The 11,384-nt window shown below is 37.6% G+C and overlaps 1 protein-coding gene across 1 annotated transcript in view; it reads right to left on the bottom strand.

Moving 5' to 3' along the window:
- The window catches only part of LOC149105363 (uncharacterized), a 4,771-nt gene extending 1,958 nt beyond the window's left edge, over positions 1-2,813 (bottom strand). Inside the window, exons 1-3 of the mRNA XM_089271416.1 lie at positions 1,225-2,813; positions 768-857; positions 1-371 (exon numbers count right to left, since the gene is read on the bottom strand). The exon at positions 1-371 is cut by the window's left edge and continues 1,958 nt beyond it. Of these exons, the coding sequence (XP_089127542.1) occupies positions 1-371; positions 768-857; positions 1,225-2,790 (2,027 nt within the window). The 5' untranslated portion in view covers positions 2,791-2,813. The remainder of the gene's footprint in view (positions 372-767; positions 858-1,224) is intronic.
- Positions 2,814-11,384: the final 8,571 nt, after the last annotated feature.

Genomic DNA, 11,384 nt, shown 5'->3' with positions numbered 1-11,384 from the left:
GTACATGACACTTTAATACACCCTGGCACCATGGTACCTGTTACAGTTGGACTACCAGTAACAAACTGCAGGAAGTCACTTAAATCAGTCTTCTCAGAGTTTTGGATGAAGGCTGACAGCATCTGACAGCATCTCTTGGCAGGAATGCTATCATTTTCATCTCTTAGATCCAACAGCTCCAATACATACTCTGGTGTTATCTGGTCTACTTTGTCCACAAACAGATGCTCAAACAATTCAGGGTGTTTCTGCATTTGGGGTAGCACATCAAGCACCATGAGGCCCTTTCTCATTTGATCCAGCAAGACCTTCTTCTTTGTAAGAGCACTGTAGGTTATTAGTGACTGAACAACATCCAACTTATTGGAATCCTGTCAAAACAAAATCAAAAGCTAGTTAAGTAAGGTACATGTAACTATTGCATAAACAGAAGTGAGTCCTTGTACTTTCTAGGCATGAGGCACCTCCATGTGTAAAAAAAAAATAACATAATACTAACAAATACAAGAACTGGGATAAGACCTAAGCAAAAATGCAGACAGCTTTGATACTAATGAATAATAATAATAATAATAATAATAATAATAGTAATAGTAATAGTAATAGTAATAATAATAACAATAATAATAACAGTGAAATAAAGTTCATCATAAAAATAAAAAATAATCATAGTAGTAATTAATTAAGAAATTAATTGATAATTAATTTCTTGAGAGCTAAATCATAATTTAATTTTTTTCCCATATTCTCATTTTTCATATTCTTACAGTGAGGAGCCTTGTCTCTCCACTGTCTGTCATAAGTTGAAGCAAGTCAGGATCAGTAGCAGGCAGCTCATTGGCAGTAGCATCTCTAATCTCTTAATAAAGTTACAGAGAAGTGATTACATGTAAAGATAAACCAAGCATCAAAAAAGTTAACAAAGGAAAAGTAAATAACAAAAAGATACAAAAATATCCAATTTAACATATAAATGTCTCCAAAGTTACATTCATATAATTCATTGTGAATTCACAAAACAAAGAAACTTGTTGTGGCCAATAAAATTGATAACCTGTCTTCAAAAAAAACAATAAAGACAACAAGGACCAAAAGAGCAACTAAAATAACATTAATGGTTTAGATAAAGATGGCTATGGCCATGTTTTTAAAGATGGCTAGAGGCTATGCTTATGTAAGGTTGGTTGATATCAGTTCTTACATAATTCATGTCTACAGTCTTACCTTTTCAATAATGGTTGACAGAATAGGATCGCAAACATCGACCGCTGACACATGAAGGAGAGCTGCCTGAAGGTCACCAGTGGAGATGTACGAGTACACTACTGGAGTCAGGTATGGAAATCCCGGACCGCCTTGCACGAGACTGTGAGCAATCATTTTACCAAGGATTTCAAAAATACCAGACACGACGTGTTCACTCCTGAACAGTGGTAACCGTCTCTTGGCTTCACCCTCAAAGAGCTTCAAATGATCACCATTTTGAGACAAGGCAACAAAAGTATCACTATAGAATTGCCTTAATACGCCACCAGTATCAAGAGCTACTTGATCTTTCGAGCAGACTCGAATACGTTTTCTGGGATCAAAGTCTGGATCTTTGTAATAACAGATTGCATCTGACAACAAATCTTCTCTGTCAATGTTCAGTTTTTGTGGAGCATATTGCATTTGTTTTCTTAATTCTGTCAGAATGTCTGATGCACTTGTGGGATTGTCTTCTACTACAATAACTGGCAAGGATTCTTGTGCTACTTCATTTGGTTCATTTGCACTGAGAGCATCTGCTGCTCTATCAACAGAGCCATAATTGGTAAGGGCACTCCTGGCATCATTTTCAGAAAGGTGAGGAACTATTGCCTTTAAAGATTCAATCTGGGAGGCTTCTAACTGGAACTGCCATGAACTTGATGGCCCTGGAGAAGCATTGTTAGAATGCAAGAGAGGCTGTGCATGTAATGGCCCTGGTCTACTTATGAAATCAGAGATTTGATGTCTTCCGTACATGTATCTTCCACACTGCCTGGTCTGCTGTGGTACTGAGTTCTGGTCACTTTCAACAGAGGCGGCATTTTCTTCAATAACAAGGGCTCTCTCTGTACGGAAGAATGTTGGTTTGGACAGTTCATTGTCAGAGTTTCCTCTATTAAGTAATTCATCTTTGGAAACATTAAGTTTCACATATAGACGACCCTGTCCCCACAGATTCTTCACGTGAGCAAAGTCCCACTTGTGTCCCGTCTTGACCACTGGCAAGGTAACAACATTCTTTTCGCGTTTCACAAAATCAAAATCTGTTTTTCTTATTGTTGGAATTTTAGACTTGAAGACTTCCATTAGTTCATTGCGTATTTCGTCTTCAGAGTGGCCTGGTGTAAGGTCAAACTCTCCTTTAATAACAATATGTCGCTCACTAAAACAAAATGAATCTCTTTCCTCATCCGTATCCTCGCTTTCTTTCTCAAGACAGTCAATCACATGAACACTTTTCGGTATGGAGGGTTGCTCCTTTACGCCTTTTTTTCGTTTGCTTGAACCGAACACAGACGGTCGAAATGGATGGCCAGGCACTTTTCGTTTCCCGTCATTCAGTACGCTGTTTACTCCAGCCACATTCATATTCGTTTCGATCTCGCGAGCCACAGAAGTCGAAGCTTCTTGAATTAGATGTCGTGTCCGATCCATAAGACTTTGTGTTCCACCCCTGAAAGATCTCATTTCTTCACGAACACAACGCCTTATAGTACTCTCCAATTCATCTTCCGGACGACCATTCGGCTGAGACGCCATTTTGCCACATGAAGAAAGGTCACGTGTTCAGTTGTCATCCGCTGACCGAAGGAAAATGGGAGGGCTCGCTGGGAGCTGGGAGCTAATGATGCGCAAAGAGGGTGCGCAGAAAATGTTGAATGAATATTGCACCGTGTTGAACCAATATTTCGATCGTGAATGTGAACGAATATAAACCGTTGAATGTGAATGGATATACAACTTGTAAATGTGAGTGAATATATTTGTGAATAAGAAATATGTCGTTAAATGTGAATGAATATATTTCTTGAATAAAAACTTAGTTGTTGAATGTGAATAAATATATTCGTGAACAATAATAATAGCATTGAATGTGAATGAATATAAACTTTGTGAATTTTGCACCATTTCGCCAACCATATCCAGTGTCTGAGGGAAAACGGATTCAATCAATCAATGTTTTATTTGGTAATGCAGGTTTTATGAAAAGTAGCCTTCATTTGGTGCCAAAAAATGGCATATTTCTATGTTTTCCGTGGACATTATCTGTTCCGAGAAGGAAAAAACCTAGATAGGAAAACAAGGCCAACAAACCTTCACAACAAAAGCCAACGTACACACACACAAAAAAAGAAAACTGCTCTAGGATTAAAGCCAACAAATTCCACCGTACAGCAGACACAATTACAACACAATAGGCCAATAAAGTCGAAACACCAAGAATTCAATTCAAAGGCCTGATAACTACCAACAGAGGTGCTCCAAAACAGATATAAACCAATCATATCGCAGGGAACTTTTGTTGGAAATCAAGAAATAAACAACATTCACATGGATTGATGAGAGAAACGGCCGGTTCAATCGACACAGGGAGACACGCAGATTAAACGTATATTATAAATGCATAAAACCTCCTATTAACAAGACTATTGGTAGGACTTTTCAGAGAGAAAACGCGAACGTTTTACGTGGATTTTTCTGGTCCGGTTTTCAAGATGGCGGTCCCGCCACTTACTCGCAACAAATATCAAGAAGAATACACGACTACGCGCGCATAAAGCTAAAACAGATTATGTACACAGACAAAAAGCAACAACAAACTGTAGACACCTACACTTAGTTAGCGAACAAAAGCGATATTAGGCCTGTTTTTTTGTCTTTGTTAACCTCTGTCGTCCTTCTTCAATAGCGTAATCTGAATAGGCCACTCGAAGCGCTCACTCGTTGCTATGTGACGTCACAATGGTTACGACGAGTCGGTCACGAATCAATACCGGAAAACAATAGAGTCACCCCCTTCCTCCTGAGCGTAATGTAAAACGCAAAATGAGCTGCTCATTTTTAGCTGCTGACAGTGTGTGCGGTCCAACACCAAACGCGCCAAATGAGCTTTATGTTATTCCTCTAAAACTATGCAGAAAGGATTTAACAGATTATTTAACTAATCTGGGTGTCAGTCGAAGTCAAGGCTTCGGGACACAGATTAACGAGGCTGATGTTATTCTCATCGCGCCGGATTGCATTGTTCTCACCCATCTTACAGTGATGAAGCGAAAAAATTAAAAAAATCCTCGTCGGGTAAACAAACAGGTGTCGGAAGAAATATATCAGGAGTTTCAAGCTTCAGTTCCAATAAAATCCGGTAACTAAAATAAGGCAATATTCAAACTATTTCCTCGCAATTGACCTATTTTTGGTAGTTAATTTACTTATTATATGTTACATTAGGATATTTTCACCTTACGTGTAGTTTCTTATTAGTTCGGAAATCTCAGCCAATAACAGATGCGTTGTTTTGTTACAATGTAACATTTCCTTTAATTCAAATCAACATTTTTTTGCGTATTTTAAAACTAGTAAATATAATATTGTTTCAGCCTGTGTAGCAGTGGTCGGAAAGGTCATTCAAGCAGATTAAAAGTGGAGGATGTAACCTCAAAATGTGAGGACAATCTTTAAGGTGAATGTTTTGGGTTAAAAGTGGAACACTGTTCCCTTGGATGATATATAAACTCTGACAGCACTGCTTTATTTATTCGACCCGGAAACAATTTTGTGAAGATGCCAATAGAGTTAAAGAGTTGGGCGTCGCAGGTTCTACGTAAACGTGATGTTTTTTTCTTTTTTTTTTTTTTTAATTCTCATTAGCGTTCTTAAAGGTCCGGCAGCTCTTCATATCCGTCTCCTATATCATATTTATTAAGGTATCAAAGCGGAGACCGCTAGTAATCTGGTTTCGCCACAATGTTCGTTGGCCTCTAAGGGCGGGACGAGGCGCGGTGTTGAAGGCACAAATGTAATGGCAGGCTGCTGTAAGGGTAGCCACCCTATGCAAACCTGTGTTTGGTAAGCAAATAGACGGATTAGGAGCACTTTCTACTCAACTCCTGCTGAAGGCACAAATGTAATAACTAGTCACAAACATAACAAAGGTCACAAGAGTAATAACAATCGGCCTCAAATGTAACAAAGATCACAAGTCTAATAACAATTGCTCACAAATGTAGTGAAGATCACAACTGTAACAACAAATGATCAAAAAAAAATAATACCATTTAATTGTTCAGTAAGCGTCAATGAAATACATAACTGGCTTTAGTGAAACGCTTTTTTTAACTAATGAAATTACGCTGTTTAACTTAAAAGTGACTTCACTGTATTGTCTTTCTCTCAGAGCTCTCGCCTGTGGTTCCGTTTTTGGGAATGTGCTCAGGACTTTGTCTTTACTTTCGGCATATTTCACTCGCATAAACCAGCATCGCCATGAAAATTAGTGACGCGAAAGAAAACTATGTTTAGTAACACGAGATTTGATGGTGTTTTTAGACATGGAGCAATAATTTTGAATTTACCAACCACGATCGAAAGATGAAGTAAACTGAAAAGACAATTGCCGCCATGAGCTCGTCCTGCCGTACGTTACCTGCCAATCACTTATTGTTAGAGCAAGGTGATCCCTTTCTGGAATGAATTAACATTGACGTTAAGGCGTTAGAATACTTTACAAGGATGACGCCACCAAAAACCAACCAAACAAAACTTTTCGCTTTTATTCCGATCGAAAATTTCGCGAAGATAGGCCCACCTTTTAATTTCCAAATTTGCAGTCCCTCAACCGATGGACTGAAATTTCGCCAGCTTATTGTTGAACATTTTCCCTCAATTTATTTTGTTTCTTTTTTGAATTATCTTCATGATTTTTTACAGGAAGTGCAGATTTTTGTTAATCTAATTATTTTCTTTCTACGCACTTCAAAGAAACATCAAGAAATTATCGATTTGTGTGTTTGCTTCTCAAGAACAAAAACATTTAAAGACGGTAGACTACATGACGCACTTTAATTTCAAAAAAGTGATGACCGGTGTATTTTTATGACAAGGCGTTATCTGAAGGCTGTTCCAAAAACGCGGAGTGCGGAGTGCGGAGTGTTAAAAATAGTAAAAAAAAAAAAAAAAAGTAAATATGCAAAGAAAAATTTAAAATAAAATAAAATTTAAAAATGAATTGAAAGAATAATTAAATACTTAAATTAAACAAAATAAAACTAGAAATTTAGGAAATAATAATGGTAAAAGTTCACGCTGCCTGCGGTGGACCGTTGATATCGGGACTGTCTAATCAGCGCGGGTCACGGGTAAAGAGGTGCTAAGGTTTAGTTTCACTGACTTCTAGCCGGCCTATCATCCTCTTCTCAGAAGACTCATTCTTCTCGCCACAATGGAATGTGAAAGTTAAGACTCTTGCTCGGTCGAGCGTTTTTGAAACAACTTTAACGAAATCAAAATTACGATAAAAATGTTTGCTGGGTAAAAATTTTTAAAAAGAACATGACCTTTCGGCTGTCAATCTACAACCTTCGACGGATAAAAATGGAATGCAGAATGATAAAATATATGCAAGAAAAGGCGAGATAAAAATAAGAAAAAGAACAAGAGAAAAGTAAAAATGTAAAAATTAGGTGACTATTGTTTAAAAAAGAATACTATTCTGGTTTGGAACCGGCTTAGAATTATTGCCAGCATGCTTCGTAGCAGAGGTGTGCCAAGCCTCCAAAGTTTTTCTAATGCGAAAAAAGCCTTTGTCGACGACACTAGAATTATCAAAATCTATGCAATGGTCGAATGACCAGGCATGTTTCGCAATGTTTGACCATTAGTACATGTTTTGACATTCCTGATATCTTCTTTCTTACGAGTTTCAACACACCGGCCAGTTTTGCCTACATAACACCAATCATAGTCCTGCTGCTAAGAGCCAAAAATAACCAGAAATGTTCATTTTGTGATAAAAGCATGAAACTTCCCAGAATTATTAACCTCTACAAGGCAAACATTTCCTGATATGGAGCCATCCCAAATTTACACCCAGAACCACGCTACGCGCATGTCAAAAAATGACATATTAGGCCCCTATATGGGAACGAGGCTGAGTTAAAATGCTTATTTCTATTGCCTTCTCTGGAGTTCTTTGCCTAGATTTCTTGCTTTTTAATATAACAGCAACTTATAAAGTATCTGGGAGTCTTAAAATTTGTCACGTAATAAGTCACGTGACCATCATTTTCAATAAACAATAAAATAATACCGAATATTGCATTAATACGATTAAAAATTTTTCTTTCTCTTCTTTCTCGTTTTTCCTCGCAAATAAAAAGAAGTAATCATTTTGAACATTACATACAATTCTTATAAAATACCCTATTTTTGTTAAAACCTGTCAAAACGAACTTAATATATTTAGAAAAATGACAAATTACAGAATATTGGAAAAACCGTCTAAACAACCTTGACTTTTTATGAATTCAAAATGTCATGCAATATCATTTCCATGATGTGGCAAAGTATTAAAAAATTTCACCGAAGGAAAGTATAAATATTAAGGAGTTTAGGCCAAAATGAAGAATATATCTGCCTGTCATTAGATGAGATGTTGCCATGGTAACGGCCTTAATCCAAAACTTGACAACCAAAAAATAAGCCTTATTTTAACAGTACCCACACTGGTAAATCTCTACAGGGAAAACTTTAAGAGAAATTAACTAAGTTTCCTTTTCTAACTCTATAGGGAGGGTGTTCGTAAATACTCTGGGGAGCCACCTAAAGGGCGTTCGTACTAATTGTTTCTGCGCATCCTTACTGCGCACGCAAATTCACACACCACGTCATGCATGAGAGTACGCGCTAAGTAATGAAATAAGCAACGATGGGGCAGATGGCCGTTGCTATAGCTTTGCCTGGACTTAACGATCTAGGACGTTCGGTGACCCCTACTTGTCTTTCCAGAAACAGATTTTATTTACCATTATCTCCACATCGTCCAAAAATGAACGAAAAATCAACGTGGGAAGTTAAAAAAATTTCAAGATTTCTGTCCATGGGACATCGGATCCTGCCATCTTGCGGCTGCAAGGCGCGTGAAACTATGATCGCTAAATGTGAACTTGGTTTTCAAGGAACCTCACCAGTTAACTAAATTCACTTAATAGGTCCACTTAAACAATATTTGGCAGAGAACATTTCACTTCAAAGATCTACTTGGAAATGTTTTGGGCTTACAGACACTGTGGCCTCATTCGCTAACGAATCCCGATTTTTTCAGATTTAGGGTGTTCTTTCGGGGATGTTCTACCCAAAAGGAAGTCGGAGAACCCCCATTCTTTTTAAATTTCTGACATAACTAACTCATCATCTGACAGTGGTAAAAGTCTCAGAAAAAAATCAATGTTGGAAAATTTTCGCACGAACGTCCTCAAGTCTGGCTTAACAGAATATAACTAATTTCGGTGCGGAACTCATGGGAAAACTCTTGATTAGTCTCAATCGTATTTGACTAATCACACACAACGGTGCTCCGTTAGTGACTGTCTCTCTGACTTCACCGCTGTTAAATGTGGTGCGCCACAGGGAACGATCTTTGGTCCTCTTGTATTTCTAATTTATATTAACGATTTGCCTAACTGTCTATCGTTTAGCTTACCTAGAATGTATGCTGATGACACCCGCATTACTTGTGCTGGTTCTGACTTGCATCTGATTCAATCTAGTCTATCTCACGACCTTGAAAAGCTAAGCAAATGGCTTGTGCCTAATCTTGAACGCTGCAAAAATGGAATTTATGTTGATCGCCCTCCAGGCAAAGATTAAGTACTCTATTTGATACACTCGAGCTCTCCATTGATAATGCTCCGATTGAACAAGTTTCCTCTGTGAAATCACTTGGAGCATATATCAATGAAAATCTAACGTGGCATTCCCACATTGATAAACTGTGTAAAAAGATCGCTTAGAACTGCAACTGGAGCCATAAAGCAAGTTAAGCCATTTGTGCCTCAATCTACCCTACTCTGCACATACAACTCACTAGTTCAACCTCACTTTGATTACTGCAGCCTAGTCTGGGGTGATTGAGGCAAAACATTATCTAACAAGGTACAAAAACTACAAAACTGTGCTGCCCGACTAATAACTTCATCGGGCTATGATGCTGATGTCGATTCCTTGTTTCACAAACTAAGCTGGAAAGACTTACAATTTCAACATCAAATTCAGAAAGCCCTAATTTCAAGTCTTTAAACGGTCTGGTTCCCGAATATCTCACTTCTAAATTTGTAACGCGAAATGAATTAAATTATGCTCTGAGGGACTCGGTTAACAAACTTGTTGTTCCCTTTCCGAGAACTAACTACATGAAAAATAGTTTTAGTCACAACGGCGCAACCCTTTGCAACAGTTTACCCTGTAACACTAGAGAGTTTGGTTCATTAAATCAATTTAAACGCTTTCTCTATCGTAATTTTTAAACACACGGCATTCGCGGAAATCAGGTTTATAAGTAGAATATTGTTGTAAGTGATTACGAAATTAACATATGCTTGAAGGCTAATCTTGACTGTACCGGCTTGTGCAATTGTGATGGAAATTACAACTAAAAGAACCTTTATTCAGCCAGCGTTTTTAAAAACAGGCATAGGAACGTGGTGGCCAATAAAAGCTGTTTTTTAAAACGTTTCCTTGAGACCAAAAAGTCCAGCAAGTGTTTATTGTAACATACCTGATCTATTCCGGCATATTTGAAAGTTTCAAACGCGAAATAGGTGTCTCAATCACAGTAAGCAAGTAACTCAAGAAAATCATATCAATGAAACCTATAAAATTGACTCTGTATATCGGCCTCGATTTGATGTATAGTTCTGACATTACGTTTTTGGCACATCCCAAACGTACATTTAAGGTTTGAATTTCCTAGTCTAGATAATAGAATCTACATTGCAAATGATAAAATTGGCATGTAAAAATTGTTAATGATTTCATGAGTACCAATTGTTTGCTGGTAATTGAAAATAATGGTCACGTGACTATCACGTGATATAATTTCAGACTCAAAGGCACTGGTTAATTTGTTGTTGTATTTACAAAAAAGCAATACACTAGGCATAGTAGTCCCAGAAGGCCAAAGAAAAAAATTGGTATTTTGCATCAGCCTCGTTTCCATGTAAGGGCCTTGTATGCCATATTTTTGACATGCACATTCCATGGTTCTGAAAGCAAATTTGGCATGGCTCCATATCGGGAAATATTTGTCTTATAGCGGTTAGTAACCCTGCCAAGTTTGATGCTTTTATCAAAAAACGAACAATTTTGTTCCTTAACAGCTGGACTATTACAATCGGCGCAGGGTATCTTATAAATCACGTTCGGTTGATGTTTGATAGATGGTTTGAATTTAGGAGAAGGAAACTCTCGTTGTAAAGACTTGAAGGGCTTATTTATAAATAAAGGCTTAGTTACATTTGTTTCATTCTTTTATTTTTCTAATCTGAAATTTCTGTTATATGGCTTACGATTTTCTTTCCAAATTTACCGTTCAATTTCCTATCCCGGCCATATTTGAAGACGTTCCATCTCATTTGATTACTGTAAAACTTTACAATCATATATCTTGAGGAAGTTCAATATTTGCCTGTGTCGTTGAAGGCGTCAAGACATTTATTATTTACTTGTTAAAGTTGTAATCTTAATAGTTTTAAGATGCGCTTGTTAATACAAATCAAACATGTTCACTTCCTTATAAAGTTATTGCGATATCTGTCAAGAGCAGCATGAAAAATTAAACAAACATTTAATACATGATCCTCAGTTACAGCAGCACAGAGTTCATCCGTTTTAATGCTAATATGGCTTTCTAAGTATGTCCAGGTAGATTCTTTCACGGCGAACAGGCTTGGGTGGCACTTCTAATTCCCTTTTTCCTTTCCTACTTTCTCTTCTTCAATATATGCCTGTTCGCGGGCTAGTGCCTCTCAATACAAATGCAGATTGCATTCTGCTTTCGGGAGTATTAGCTGCCACGACTTTTAAAATTACTTTTCTCGAGAGTGGGGCGTGGGTGGATTAGCGCTACTTCTAAAACCTAATCATAACAGCAGAATTGAGCGTCATAAGTGAATGAAATGACTAAAACACAGAAAAACAGGCTATGCCGTTTTAGTTAGCAAAGGCTGGTGATATACGAGCAGCAAGAGCAAAGCTTATTTTTTTCGCGTGAGATTCGCGTTTTCAGCTCGTTCCGTTCGTGCCTCTAAATCGGCCGTCGATATAACCAGGAACATGGAACATTCCGGAACATTCCGGAA

This window comes from Orbicella faveolata, unplaced genomic scaffold (genome assembly GCF_042242905.1).
Source record: "Orbicella faveolata isolate gen_17 unplaced genomic scaffold, um_ofav_v1 contig_34, whole genome shotgun sequence".
NCBI lineage: Eukaryota > Metazoa > Cnidaria > Anthozoa > Scleractinia > Merulinidae > Orbicella > Orbicella faveolata.
This window is presented reverse-complemented; position numbering and strand designations above follow the sequence as displayed.